General features: G+C 45.6%; 1 protein-coding gene across 1 annotated transcript; it reads right to left on the minus strand.

The window, feature by feature from the left end:
- Window positions 1–7,265: 7,265 nt before the first annotated feature.
- LOC147628348 (pentatricopeptide repeat-containing protein At2g39620-like) lies at window positions 7,266–11,413 on the minus strand. The gene has a single exon (XM_086813438.1). It carries the CDS (start codon window positions 10,969–10,971, stop codon window positions 7,441–7,443), a length of 3,531 nt encoding a protein of 1,176 aa, XP_086669564.1. The 5' UTR covers window positions 10,972–11,413; the 3' UTR covers window positions 7,266–7,440.
- Window positions 11,414–12,160: the final 747 nt, after the last annotated feature.

Consider the following 12,160-nt stretch of genomic DNA (forward strand, 5'->3'; position numbering starts at 1 on the left):
TTATTCTTCCCACACTCTCTTTGACATACGAGCTTCTAAATTTTTACGAATTGCGGGTGAAAGCTAAGTAATAACTACACTTTCTAAATTTTATAAATTAGCAATTGAAATTTGATATTATATTATGAATTGAAACTAACCTGCAGATTAGTATATGCAAAATCTCCAATGATTTACGAGTTAAGTATTCGCTTTGTGTAATTTAATTACTCGCATAAAATAAAAAATTATTATTTGTCAATTCATTTTCTAACTAATATTTTGCACTCCAAACTAAGTAAGTTTCTCCATTTTCCATAATCAACAAATTAAAACGTCACATATGCTCGCGATATTTGTGTCCTTTTAATGATGTATTTTGTAGCAAAGCTATCTGACACTTGCAAGTAATTTGCTACCCTCTATAAATTAGTAAATGATTCCTCCAATATTTCCATGTAAGCTTTATCTTTCAGACAGTGATTCGAGTACTTTCCAAGTGAGCTTCATTACTATCCTTACAATAGTGATCATGCTTAAATATTTATGCGTAGAATATCAAACCATATTACTGTAGGTTTTATTTCTTATTAGGTCATAATTTAATATAATCTTAGTTAGGTTTGGAAGAATTCATAAATAAATAACCTTAATCGATTTATGATTACAAGTTGAAACTATATTTATAGTTTAGAGAAAAATTTATATTTCAATCCATTCACATTGTTTTCTCCTTTTTCTCTCTAATTTCTAATAACGTATTCTCAATGTAGAATATCATTGCAACCAAATATATGTAAGGTACAACCTTCTTATGCTCGCCCCCCTAAGCCTTGAATGTTCCATGAGACAGTCCTCATGTCAATCTCTGTGTGAGGCGGAACTACCCAAACTGTCCTCCACTCGAAGAGTCTTGGGTGCGGGCTTAGACGGGGAATAGTCACAATCTGTCCTGGTGCGGAGTCGCGCCAAGTGGACGTGGATCCTGCCCTCCATGTACTGCCACTCTGCCCGAGCGCGAGAGTATGCATACTCCATGCTCCATCGATCACAATGGAGGTATTTGTAAGAAGGGGGGAGAGGTACTGCGAGAGAGGTATGCATGAACACAAAAAGAAGCACCTCCAGGCTAGAGGTCACCATCTCCCCTCCTTGGTCTCGGTGTGCTGATCCACCAAGCTCCATCCTGGCCAAAGACCATAGATGAGTAAGAATGTCTATGTTCGGAGATCCTGCAGATGATGTGATAGCTCAACTACCTAATCATGTATGGTAGCAGCCACCGACTCTAGATCCCACTCTGTCTCGGGGGCTGCGCTCAAGGGGAAAGAGAAGATCATCGCGCCATTATGTGGCGTAGAGGATCTAGAGTGGTGGAAGACCACACATACTTGAATAGGGGCTATGGTCTCCTCGAACCTGTCTGTCCCTTCCGTTCGGAAGACACCGGAAGAAACTATAATCCACAGGCTGCCCCAAGATCCGGGGAGTCCCGCCTGAAGACTCAGGTGGGAGAGCCCTCATTGGTGAGGCTGCAATGGTCATCTCCACCGGCTTTGAGAAACGATAAATCAGGCGGCAAACAGTACTCGCCGGTTGTCTCCTCTCCGGGTCAGGGCTGCAGGGAGCCGACGGGAATGCTCTAGAGAGGCGGAGGGGGGGGGATCGCAGTTACGGAGAAAGAGGAAGGGAAAAATGGAGCAACTGCGGGAAGAGTTGGGGGTGAGGGGGGGGAGGCGGCGAAGGAGGAAGCGAGGGGGAGTGGGAAGGCGGAGAGGTTGGAGAGGGATGCTGCTGAGAGGTATCCATTGGAGAGGAAGGCTACTGGGGAAGGCTCGACGAAGCAAGGGTGAGGTCAACCTGCCCCACTAGGCACTGAAGGCCAGAGGAGAAGTCGCGAGGAATCGGCCGCCACCTCGCGGGGGGGGGGGGGGGGGGAGGGGAGGGGGGGAGACCCTCTTCGTGACTAGAGGGGGCCCGCCGTCTGCGGGTGTTGTGATAAGTGCTCAAAACGGTTCTCTGAAAGAACTGAATCCTCCTGCATGTTGCTAGCCCGGCGCGCATGGCAGCGACGCTCAGCTCTGGTGCTCGGCTGGCGACCGGGGACGGGGGCCAACTGTCTGCCACTCTCCAGCTAATGGGTCCTCCATGGTTAGAGCATGGTGCTCCGCGGCCTGGGAACCTGCTCCTCCCTCGGCCCCCTGATCAGGATCTGAGTGGAAAGTAGGAGGGGGAACCACTGGGGGCAATCGCCTAGTCTAATGCCAAGGGCAAACTCTGGCCAGATGACCATCTGTCTGCAAATAAAGCATTGGCCTGGAAGGCCGGAATACTCCACTCGTTGTGCATAATGGGATCACCTCGAAGACTGGGAATAGATATCATGTGAGGCATAGAATTTGACGAGGCAATACAAATGCGGAGAGATGGAATCCCCGTTGCTCGTGCAAGGGCCGAGGCAGCGGTGGGGGGGGATTCCATCACTCTCTCGATGACACCACCAATCACTGGGAGAAGAGGAAGGTATTCCTTCATGAGGCCTAGAAAGTAGACTGTCACACAGGAAAGCCTGAAACTCCAACTAATGGGTCAGATGCCGGGACGAAGCCGTGCTGCCACCGTGCAAAGAAGGCCTAGGCCGTACGCAGTGCAATGGGGCTCACCTGCATGACAAGATCAGACGCCGGTGATGAGTCAAACTCAACCTGGTAGTAGCCGCGTCCCAAGGGGTGAATATCTGCGATCTTTGTTGGCGCACCTAGGAGGCTAGCCTGAAGAAGATCTCTAAGTTGGCCACACGTGGCACAGCTACCGACAATCTTGCATATCAGAGTGGAGGCCTCTAGGGATGTGACAGTCGTAGCGAGAAGCTCCAGGTCCGCTTTGAAAAACAAAAGGCAGGTAACGACTGCCTTGGTCGGGGGAGACGAAGTGGTTGCCATGGAGTCCTCTTGGGGGCGAAGACCAGAAGAGACTGAAACTTGCCAAGATAATGAAGAAATACCCACAACCTAAGGGCACTGCCGGAGGAACAAGAACGAGCTAGAGATGGCAGAGAAGAGAGGAAAGGGAGGGGCAGAGGGTGCGGAAAGGAAAAGAAAAGAAAAAGAAAAAAGAAAAAAGAAAAAAAAGAAAAAGAAAAAGAAAAGAGAAAAAGAAAGAAAGAAAGAAAAGAAGGAAAAAGAAAAAAGAAAAAGAAAAAGAGAAAGGCGGCTAAGGGAAAGGGGGCGCAGGCAGAACCACAAGGGAGGGGGGGGGGGGGGGGCGCAGGCAGAACCACAGGAGGGGGGAGGGGGGCGCATCACAAATCTTTGTGATACCTGCAAGCTATGTCAATATGCTCTTCATATAATTTAGGGGAGTTGGAAGTGAATCTCCTTGATTCATTTTTAACTCAAAGAATTTCATGCGAAGGCATATTTTAGAGTTTTTAGCTTGGGCTTCAAATAGAACATCTAGCTCTTCCCAAGCTTCATTAGATGTATCCTTCCCATCTATATGGTGTATATAATTATCATTGACGCTCAAAGCAGCTTTCTCACCCATGTGGCCTCACCATCCCTTGTGCTAGGTTTCTTTTCTCTCCCATGGTTTTTCTTCATTAGCGTGAACTTAACCTTGGTTTGCCATGTGTGGAAGCTATGGCCTTCAAACTTATCTATCTTTGAGAAAATGTTCTCAAGACAATGTCTAAACCGTTTACAAGATGATAGGATTAGTGCTGATTGATAGAATTAATCATTGATTAACATAAACACCATTTGCAAAAATATAGTGTGATTTGGAGTGACTGATTTGAGCACTAAACCAATAAAGCTTTAGCAGCTCTTCAATGTAAGTTTTGAGCCCTCAGTAATCCACAAGATCAAAAGAGATTAGCACTAATTACTTTGCAAAGCTTTGCTAACAGAAACTGAGAATTTAGCTGATCTCACTATACGGTGGATGATATCCCACAAGATTTGATTTCAAAGTCTTCATGAGCCCAATTAGAGAACCCTAATTGGGTTTTGCTTCATCTTTTTTGTAGGTGGTGAATTCATTGAATCTGTCCAGAGAGAGGTTGCACCATTTAGCGATGATTTGGCTCCATTTTTCCTCGAATCCAGCGTCGTCTCTTGGTGAGATCGTGGAGCTAGGTCTTAAGACTAATCACACAAGACTAGGGTAATGACAAGCATAAAGAGATGGAGCAAGCGTGTATCTGTCATTGAATTTAGGCCTCTTAAATAGGCGAAGGTACAATGTGATTACATCAAGCCTAATCCATGATTAGGTAGTGATTATGTTCCTTGATTCTCTCATCCATGAATCTGGCCTCCATAGTCAACAATGTAGGCTACATATAAGTCTAAGTAGGTGCATCAATCTACTAGCAAATCTCATGGATTCTCCTACAGTTACTGGGCAGATATCTAGGATGAGTATTTACCAAGTGAAGATTTTTTGTTTGTTTTTCGAGCTGGGGTTATGAGCAGCCAGAGCACCAAGTGAAGATTATGGCATTAACCTTAGACCATGTGGACTTTAGCCCCTTGACCCCAAAGGCATGAATATGTGTTGCTACTTCCAATATAGGGATCAGGCAATCATGATGTCCACTCCCAAGCCAAGGCCTAACTTGTTCACACCCTCTCTATGAGCCTCATAATCCTTGCAAGGAGATTGTTAGGTGTAACTTGGAGCATTGCCACCATTATAACACCAGCCCACTTGACAACATATTTACTGGCTTCGCCATAATCAAGTCCTGCCAATCCACATTTCTCCCTGGACCATGGCTATCTTGGGAGCTTTAGTCAAAATCCATTGCCACTTCCAAGACATCACACGAACTATTAAGGCATCTTATTTTGATCCAGCCTGTAGAACACGGACAGGTTTGATCGATCACTCTTGGCAAATCGACCGGTTCCGCAACTTTGGTTTTGGCTAGTTAGGAGACTTCAACCATCTAAACAGAGAAACTAGTTAGTAGACTTCAACCATCTAAACAGAGTAACTAATAGCTGAATACCCTTTTGCATTGAGAGCTGGATAGAGATCGAGATACCCCTTCACTTTCAAATGTAGTTCATCCCTTTGTCTACATCACCACCAGCTCTTGTTGGAATTGGCTGAACATGCCTCCTCGTCAGAGGAGATCTTGAAGAACTCCTTCAAGAGGATAAGGACAAGGCAGGCTTGGGGAGATCTGGGTCAGCAGAAACTACTAACCTCTCAGAAGTTGATTGAAAGAAACACCACGAGTTTTGCTGGGGCACTTGATCTTGAATTAATAACTCCTTCAAGAGGATAGGGACAAGGCAAGCTTGGCAAGATCTGGGTCAGCAGAAACTACTAACTTCTCAAAACAAGTTTATTGAAATACCTCAAGCTTTGTTGGGGCCGAAACCAAGGAAAAACCAAGCGCTGCCTCCGGCTTGGTTAGCTTGCTACCATTTGGTGTAAATGTGGTTTTTCAAAAGCGAGACTCTCTCTCTCTCTCTCTCTCGGGAACCTTGGGAAAACCAAGGTTATGGTGAACCTTGGGAAAACCAAGGTTATGGTGTTTAACACCACACAGGCATGGGTGACGAGATCAGAGCCTCAGTTCACTTTCCGAGGGGAGCCGGTTGAGTACATCAGGTCATATGTCTACTTGGGAGTTGCTTTCACAGGACCGCGTTTCTCCCTTAAGGAGGCAGCAGCAGCAGCTAGATTAGCTCGAGGGCATGCAGCCTTGGGGGCACTTGAGAGGCAGTGTGCACACATACAGTTTCAGGAGCCACGCACCAAATTGTGGCTATTTGATACGCTTGTCACACCGACCCTCCTGTACGGAGCTCCAATTTGGGGGGCCAGCATATATCACAGATCTCAGAGAGGGACGGATGAGGGATGGAGGCAAATGGAGAGACCACTGATTATGATGATTGCCCGCATGATTCGGAGCAAATCATCAGTACCACATGAGATTGTTCAGGCTGAGCTGAGTGCCGCACCAGTAGTGACCGAGGCCCTATTCCAGGCAGTTACCTTTTTACAGCGGCTCTCTGAGCTCCCTTAGCAGAGGTACTCCCGATTGGCATTGACCTCATCCATACAGTTGGTAGAGGATGGAGATACTCATTGCTGGTACGCTCAGATGAGATCATGGTTTGACCTACATGGTTTGCGGATAGAGACACTACCACCCTTTCAGTACAGTCTGGATTGTCCATTTTTGAATCTCACCCGCTCAGATTAAAACCGCGTGATCAAAATGGATATCATCAGAGTGGACACAGAGAGGACATGGACTAGCCCCCTTGAGCCCTTAGCCATTTTCTACACCTCTCACCAGATGATTTTATCACCCGCCCGACGTACATGGATGTACACCTATCACATGGGATACGTTGTGCCATTAGACAAATCCGGACCTCATCACACCAGCTACGGATTGAGACAGGGCGATATGTGCATCAGATCTTGGATGACCGCATTTGTCAGCTATGCTACTAGGAGGCAGAGACAGAGGAGCACTACATTTGCCAATATACAGTCTATTATGAGATCCGAGGGAGATATCACTGCCTCTTCCGAGAGGGTTTTGGGCCATTACGCAGGGTCATGGAGTTTGAGGATCAAAGATGCCTGGGATTGTTCCTACTTGAGCTCAGGAGACACAGAGAGACCCTCTTGGCAAACAGGAGACCGAGCCATGATGTACCTAGACAGAGGACCCTGACAGATTTCTTCGGCACCAGCACCAGCAACCCAACCCACACACCTCTTGATACCTTCTCCATTGGGACATCAGGGCACCGACCACGCTCCCAGGGAGTCATCACTGATAGAGCAGTCATCTTATGTCGTGCTCGTCGGCCACGCCCACCAAGATCCCAACCACGGCATCCTCACCATCGCCAGATCAGAGCCATTATTGCTCGGCATCGGAGGCGCCTACCTCGTTTCTACGACCTCTCCATTCTAGACAACCCCATGGCCGAGATACTTGATCTAAGGAGAGGGCAACACTTCAACTGATCAGCATACATGAATCTACCTGATATACATTTTCCAGTATTTTCTACTCAGTATCACCTCGGAGTCTTACAATTCTGTTTTTATAACTGTAAGACAATCAATTTATTGTACTTTTTAGTCTCATTTAGTTGTTCTCTTTGATGAGATACCAACTTCAGATGTACTCTCAGTTTTGGTCTCTTAGGCCATTATGGCCTCTTAGAGACATTAATATATCATTTCATTTCTCTCTCTCTCTCTCTCTCTCTCACACACACACACACAGATTCACAAGGTTGTCACGATGACCTACTGTATCGTTGTTAGACAGGTATAACGTGAAAACAACCCAGCTACCAAGGATGCCAACTATCATATCCAACCAGATGAGGCAGTGAAATTGTCTTTCCCATCATTCTGGCATCGATATTTCAAGTTAAAGTGGCAATGGCTACTCCAATTGCACTACCATCAACAATAGTTTCCACATATACAATTGCCTTCCTCTCCTGACCTCCTCCATGCTTGCTTTTCCACTCTCATTGCCTCAACCTTGTTAGCTTCCTCCTGCATGTCACCACCTGCATAGATGTGAGACATTAAGACGTAAGCTGCAGCATCCTTTTCATCCAAAAGCACTGCATGTTCAAAGGCCTGTCTTCCAAGCTCCACATTTCCCCAAGTTTTACAAGCACCCAACACAATATGCCACACAGCAAGATTAGGACAGACTGGCATCTTCTTGATCATTGCTACTGCCTTGTCCAATTGGCCAGCACGGCCAAGGAGATCAACCATGCAAGCGTGGTGCTCAAGAGTTGGAACGATGTTATAGTCTTTGCTCATGGCCTCAAAGTACATCTGGCTCTTGTTAGATAGACCTGTGCGACTGCATGCATTGAGAACAATAGCAAAGGTGGCACAATCCGGATTCATACCATCTCCTAGCATTCTGTCAAAAATATGGAAGACATTTTCACTTTCCCCAAGCTGGGCATACCCTGCAATTAATGAGTTCCATGAAACTATGTTGCGAACTGGAAGCTTGTCAAACACTTGCTGTGCTATGGCAAGGGAGCCACATTTGGCATACATATTGACCAAGTTGTTGCCAACAACAAGGTCTCTTTCCAGTAACCCCTTTCTGGCAATCTCAGCATGTATTTCTTGACCCTTGTCTCTGGCTCCTAGGTTGGCACAAGCTTTTAAGGTGCAAACAAGCGTGACAGCGTCTGGAGGAACAACATCAAGTTGCATTCGCTCAAAACACTCGAGTGCTTCTTTACTATGCCCATGTTCAGCATATCCAGCAATAAGTGCTGTCCATGAGACAGCGTCTCGAATCGGAAGCTTGTCAAAAACTTGTTGTGCTATGGCAAGCAAGCCACATTTGGCATACATATCAACCAAGGTGTTGCAAACAACAAGATCTCTTTCCAGTAACCCCTTTCTGGAAATCTCCACATGTAATACTTGACCCTCGTCTGTGGCTCCTATGCTGCCACAGGCTTTCAAGCTATAAACAAGCGTGACAGCATCTGGGGAGACACCCTCAAGTTGCATCTGCTCAAAACACTTGAGTGCTTCCTCACCGCGCCCATGTTCAACGTATCCTGCAATTAGTGCATTCCAGGAGATTACGTCTCGAACTGGAAGCTTGTCAAATACTTGCTGTGCTTTGGCAAGCAATCCACATTTGGCATACATATCAACCAAGGTGCTGCCAACAAGAAGGTCTCTTTCCAACAACCCCTTTCTTTCAATCTCAGTTTGTATTTCTCGGCTCTCGTCTGTGGCTCCTATTGTGCCACAAGCTTTCAAGCTGAAAACAAACGTGACAGCGTCTGGAGAGACACCCTCAAGTTGCATCTGTTCAAAACACTTGAGTGCTTCCTCACCACGCCCATGTTCAACATATCCTGCAATTAGTGCATTCCATGAGACAACATCTCGAACTGGAAGCTTGTCAAACACTTTCTGTGCCTTAGCAAGTGAGCCACATTTGGCATACATATCAACCAAGGTGTTGCCAACAACAAGGTCTCTTTCCAGTATGCCCTTCCTTTCAATCTCAGCATGTATTTCTTGGCCCTTATCTGTGGCTCCTATGCTGCCACAAGCTTTCAAGATGCAAACAAGCGTGGCCACATCTGGAGAGACACCCTCAAGCTGCATCTGTTCAAAACGTTTGAGTGCTTCCTCACCATGCCCATATTCAGCATATCCTGCCATGAGTGCAGTCCAGGAGACAACTTCTCGAATTGAAAGCTTGTCAAACACTTGCTGTGCTATGGCAAGGGAGCCACATTTTGCATACATATCAACCAAGGTGCTGCCAACCACAAGGTCTATTTCCAATAACCCCGTTTTAGTAATCTCACCATGTATTTCTTGACCCTTGTCTAAGGCTCCTATGCTGCCACAAGATTTCAAGCTGCAAACATATGTGACAACATCTGGAGAGACACCCTCCAGTTGCATCTGTTCAAAACGCTTGAGTGCCTCATCACTATGCCCATGTTCAGTGTATCCTGCAATAAGTGCATTCCACGAGACTACGTCCCGAACTGGAAGCTTGTCAAACACTTCTTGTGCTTTAGCAAGTGAGCCACATTTGGCATACATATCGACCAAGGTGTTGCCAACAGCAAGGTCCGTTTTTAACAGCCCCTTTCTTTGAATCTCAGCATGTATTTCTCTGCCCTTGTCTATGGCTCTTACATTCCCACAAGCTTTTAAGCTGCAAACAAACGTGCGAGCATCTGAAGAGACACCTTCGAGTTGCATCTGTTCAAAACACTTCAGTGCTTCCTCACTATTCCCATGCTCAGCATATTCTGTGATTAGTGCAGTCCACGAGACAACATTCCGAAATGGAAGCTTGTCAAACACTTGTTGTGCTTTGACAAGTGAGCCGCATTTGGCATACAAATTGATCAATGTGTTGCCAGCAACAAGGTCTCTTTCCAATAACCCCTTTCTTTTGATCTCAGCATGTATTTCTTGGCCCTTGTCTGTGGCCCCTATGGTACCACAAGCTTTCAAGCTACAAACCAATGTGATAGCATCTGGAGAGATACCCTCCAATTGCATCTGTTCGAAACACTTGAGTGCTGCCTCACCATGGCCATGTTCAGCATATCCTGCAATTAGTGCGGTCCATGAAACAACGTCTCGAACTGGAAGCTCATCAAACACTTGCTGTGCTTTGGCAAGCAACCCACATTTCGCATACATATCAATCAAGGTGTTGCCAACAACAAGGTCGATTTCCAGCAACCCCTTTCTTTGAATCTCAGCATGTATTTCTTGGCCCTTATCTTTGGCTCCTATGTTGCCACAAGCTTTCAAGCTGCACACAAACGTGACAGCATCTGGAGAGACACCTTCAAGCTGCATCTGTTCAAAACACCTGAGTGCTTCCTCTCCATGCCCATGTTTGGCATATGCTGCTATGAGCGCATTCCACGAAACTACATTTCGAACTGGAAGTTTGTCAAACACTTGCTGAGCTCTGGAGAGTGAGCCACATTTGGCATACATATCAACCAAGGTGCTGCCAACAAAAAGGTCTCTTTCAAGCAACCCCACTCGGGAAACCTCGGCATGTATTTCGAGGCCTCTTTCCATATCTTTCAGCTCTGCACAAGCCTTCATTAAGGCAACAAAAGTATGCCCACTAGGATGTACAGAAGCATCTTTTTGCATTTTCTGGTACAGGGTAAGAGCATACTGTGGCTTCCCACATTTGATATAACCTGTGATGAGGGAATTCCAGGACAATTCATTCTGATAAACCAGCCTGTCAAAGACCTGCTGGGCATCTGACATGCTCCCAACTTCCACGAACATCGAGATGAGGTAGTTCCCCAGTGATCTGTGAGCTTCCAGCCTACTTTTGCGCATGTAGGCATGCAAGCGCAGCGCATGAGCTCGGTCTCTCTCCTTCCTGCACCTGTGCAAGATGCGTGCAAAGTCCTCAACAGAAGGCTGGGGCAGCATCCCTTCTTCCAAGGAGGCAGTGCCTCCTCTAAGCTAAGCATTCTCTAGCCACTGCCAGTACTGATCTTCACTTCTTCTTCTTCTTCTTCTTCTTCTTCTTCTTCTTCTTCTTCTTCTTGTGCGTTGTGCATTCCCTTGATCGCACAAGACTCTTCCTCGAGCCTTAGCCTGTCTATGACCCAACCTGGATTGTAGCAGCCGTACATCCATAGCCACTCCTGGGTAAGTTTGTGCTTAAAATCTGGGGCCCTTGGATTTTTCTGTAATACGCCAGTAACACAAGGACAGGACAGAGAGTTGGGGAGGGCACCATGAGGTACTTCATGGAACCCTTCGGTCTTGATGGCCTCTCTCCCGTGCGCAGAGCGCACCTATCTATCTAGTGACATTGGATGTTTGCAAAGTATTTAACGCCAAAGTTTATAGTTGCATATAAGGGCTGTTCCCCTCTTAGTGAGGTCTCCTTTCTTGAATCTTTCTTTCTTTCATTATTTGTGATTGTTGATTGAGTGAGTTTGCTATGAGTAGTTCTTTAATTTTGTCACTTTCACGTTCCCTTGCTATATATTTCCATATATTTTGCGAGATTAGTTATACATATATGTAACTTTTTTATAGGTAGTTTTTTAAAGGTGTATTAATTAAATACTAATAATGTGGTATTTAATTAATACAAACTTAGAACATGAGTTCCCCCACCCCCTTGCTCTCCTCTTTTTCTCTCTGCTTCCTTCTACTCATTGAACGAGCCCTTTGAGGCTTTTTATAGAGAATTGCGAGACCTTAAATAGAAAGGATATAGGTGAATGCATGCAAATAGAAAGTATATAAGGGCTCATCATTTTATTGCCTTAAATAGAGAGGATACGAAGGGTCATCATCTCATTGACTTTTCAAGCATTAATCATTACATACTAAAATGAAACCTTAGGGAACACTCTTATTTTTGAAACTCTGACAGAATATATTAAATGAAAATGCAAAAAAAAACATTTTGGTGTGATATTCACGAGACTAGTTATACATATATATACTTTAAAGCTTTCTAGTGTTGCAACTGTTGAAAATACAAGTGAATAGGGTGTGTGCGGGAACAAGCCCTTGGTTAGAGGCTGTAAAAGAGAATGAGTAAATGTGAAAGAACCTGTGAAAAGGTGAGAAGAATCTACTGGGAGAGAATAAAGGGTAG

The sequence above is a fragment of the Cibotium barometz genome, chromosome 19, assembly GCF_041138505.1.
Source record: "Cibotium barometz isolate CiBa-2024 chromosome 19, ASM4113850v1, whole genome shotgun sequence".
Lineage (NCBI taxonomy): Eukaryota > Viridiplantae > Streptophyta > Polypodiopsida > Cyatheales > Cibotiaceae > Cibotium > Cibotium barometz.

What these genes read in the sequence shown, in the direction of transcription:
- LOC147628348 (XM_086813438.1), bottom strand. Translation starts at nt 10,971, where the DNA reads ATGCTGCCCCAGCCTTCTGTTGAGGACTTTGCACGCATCTTGCACAGG.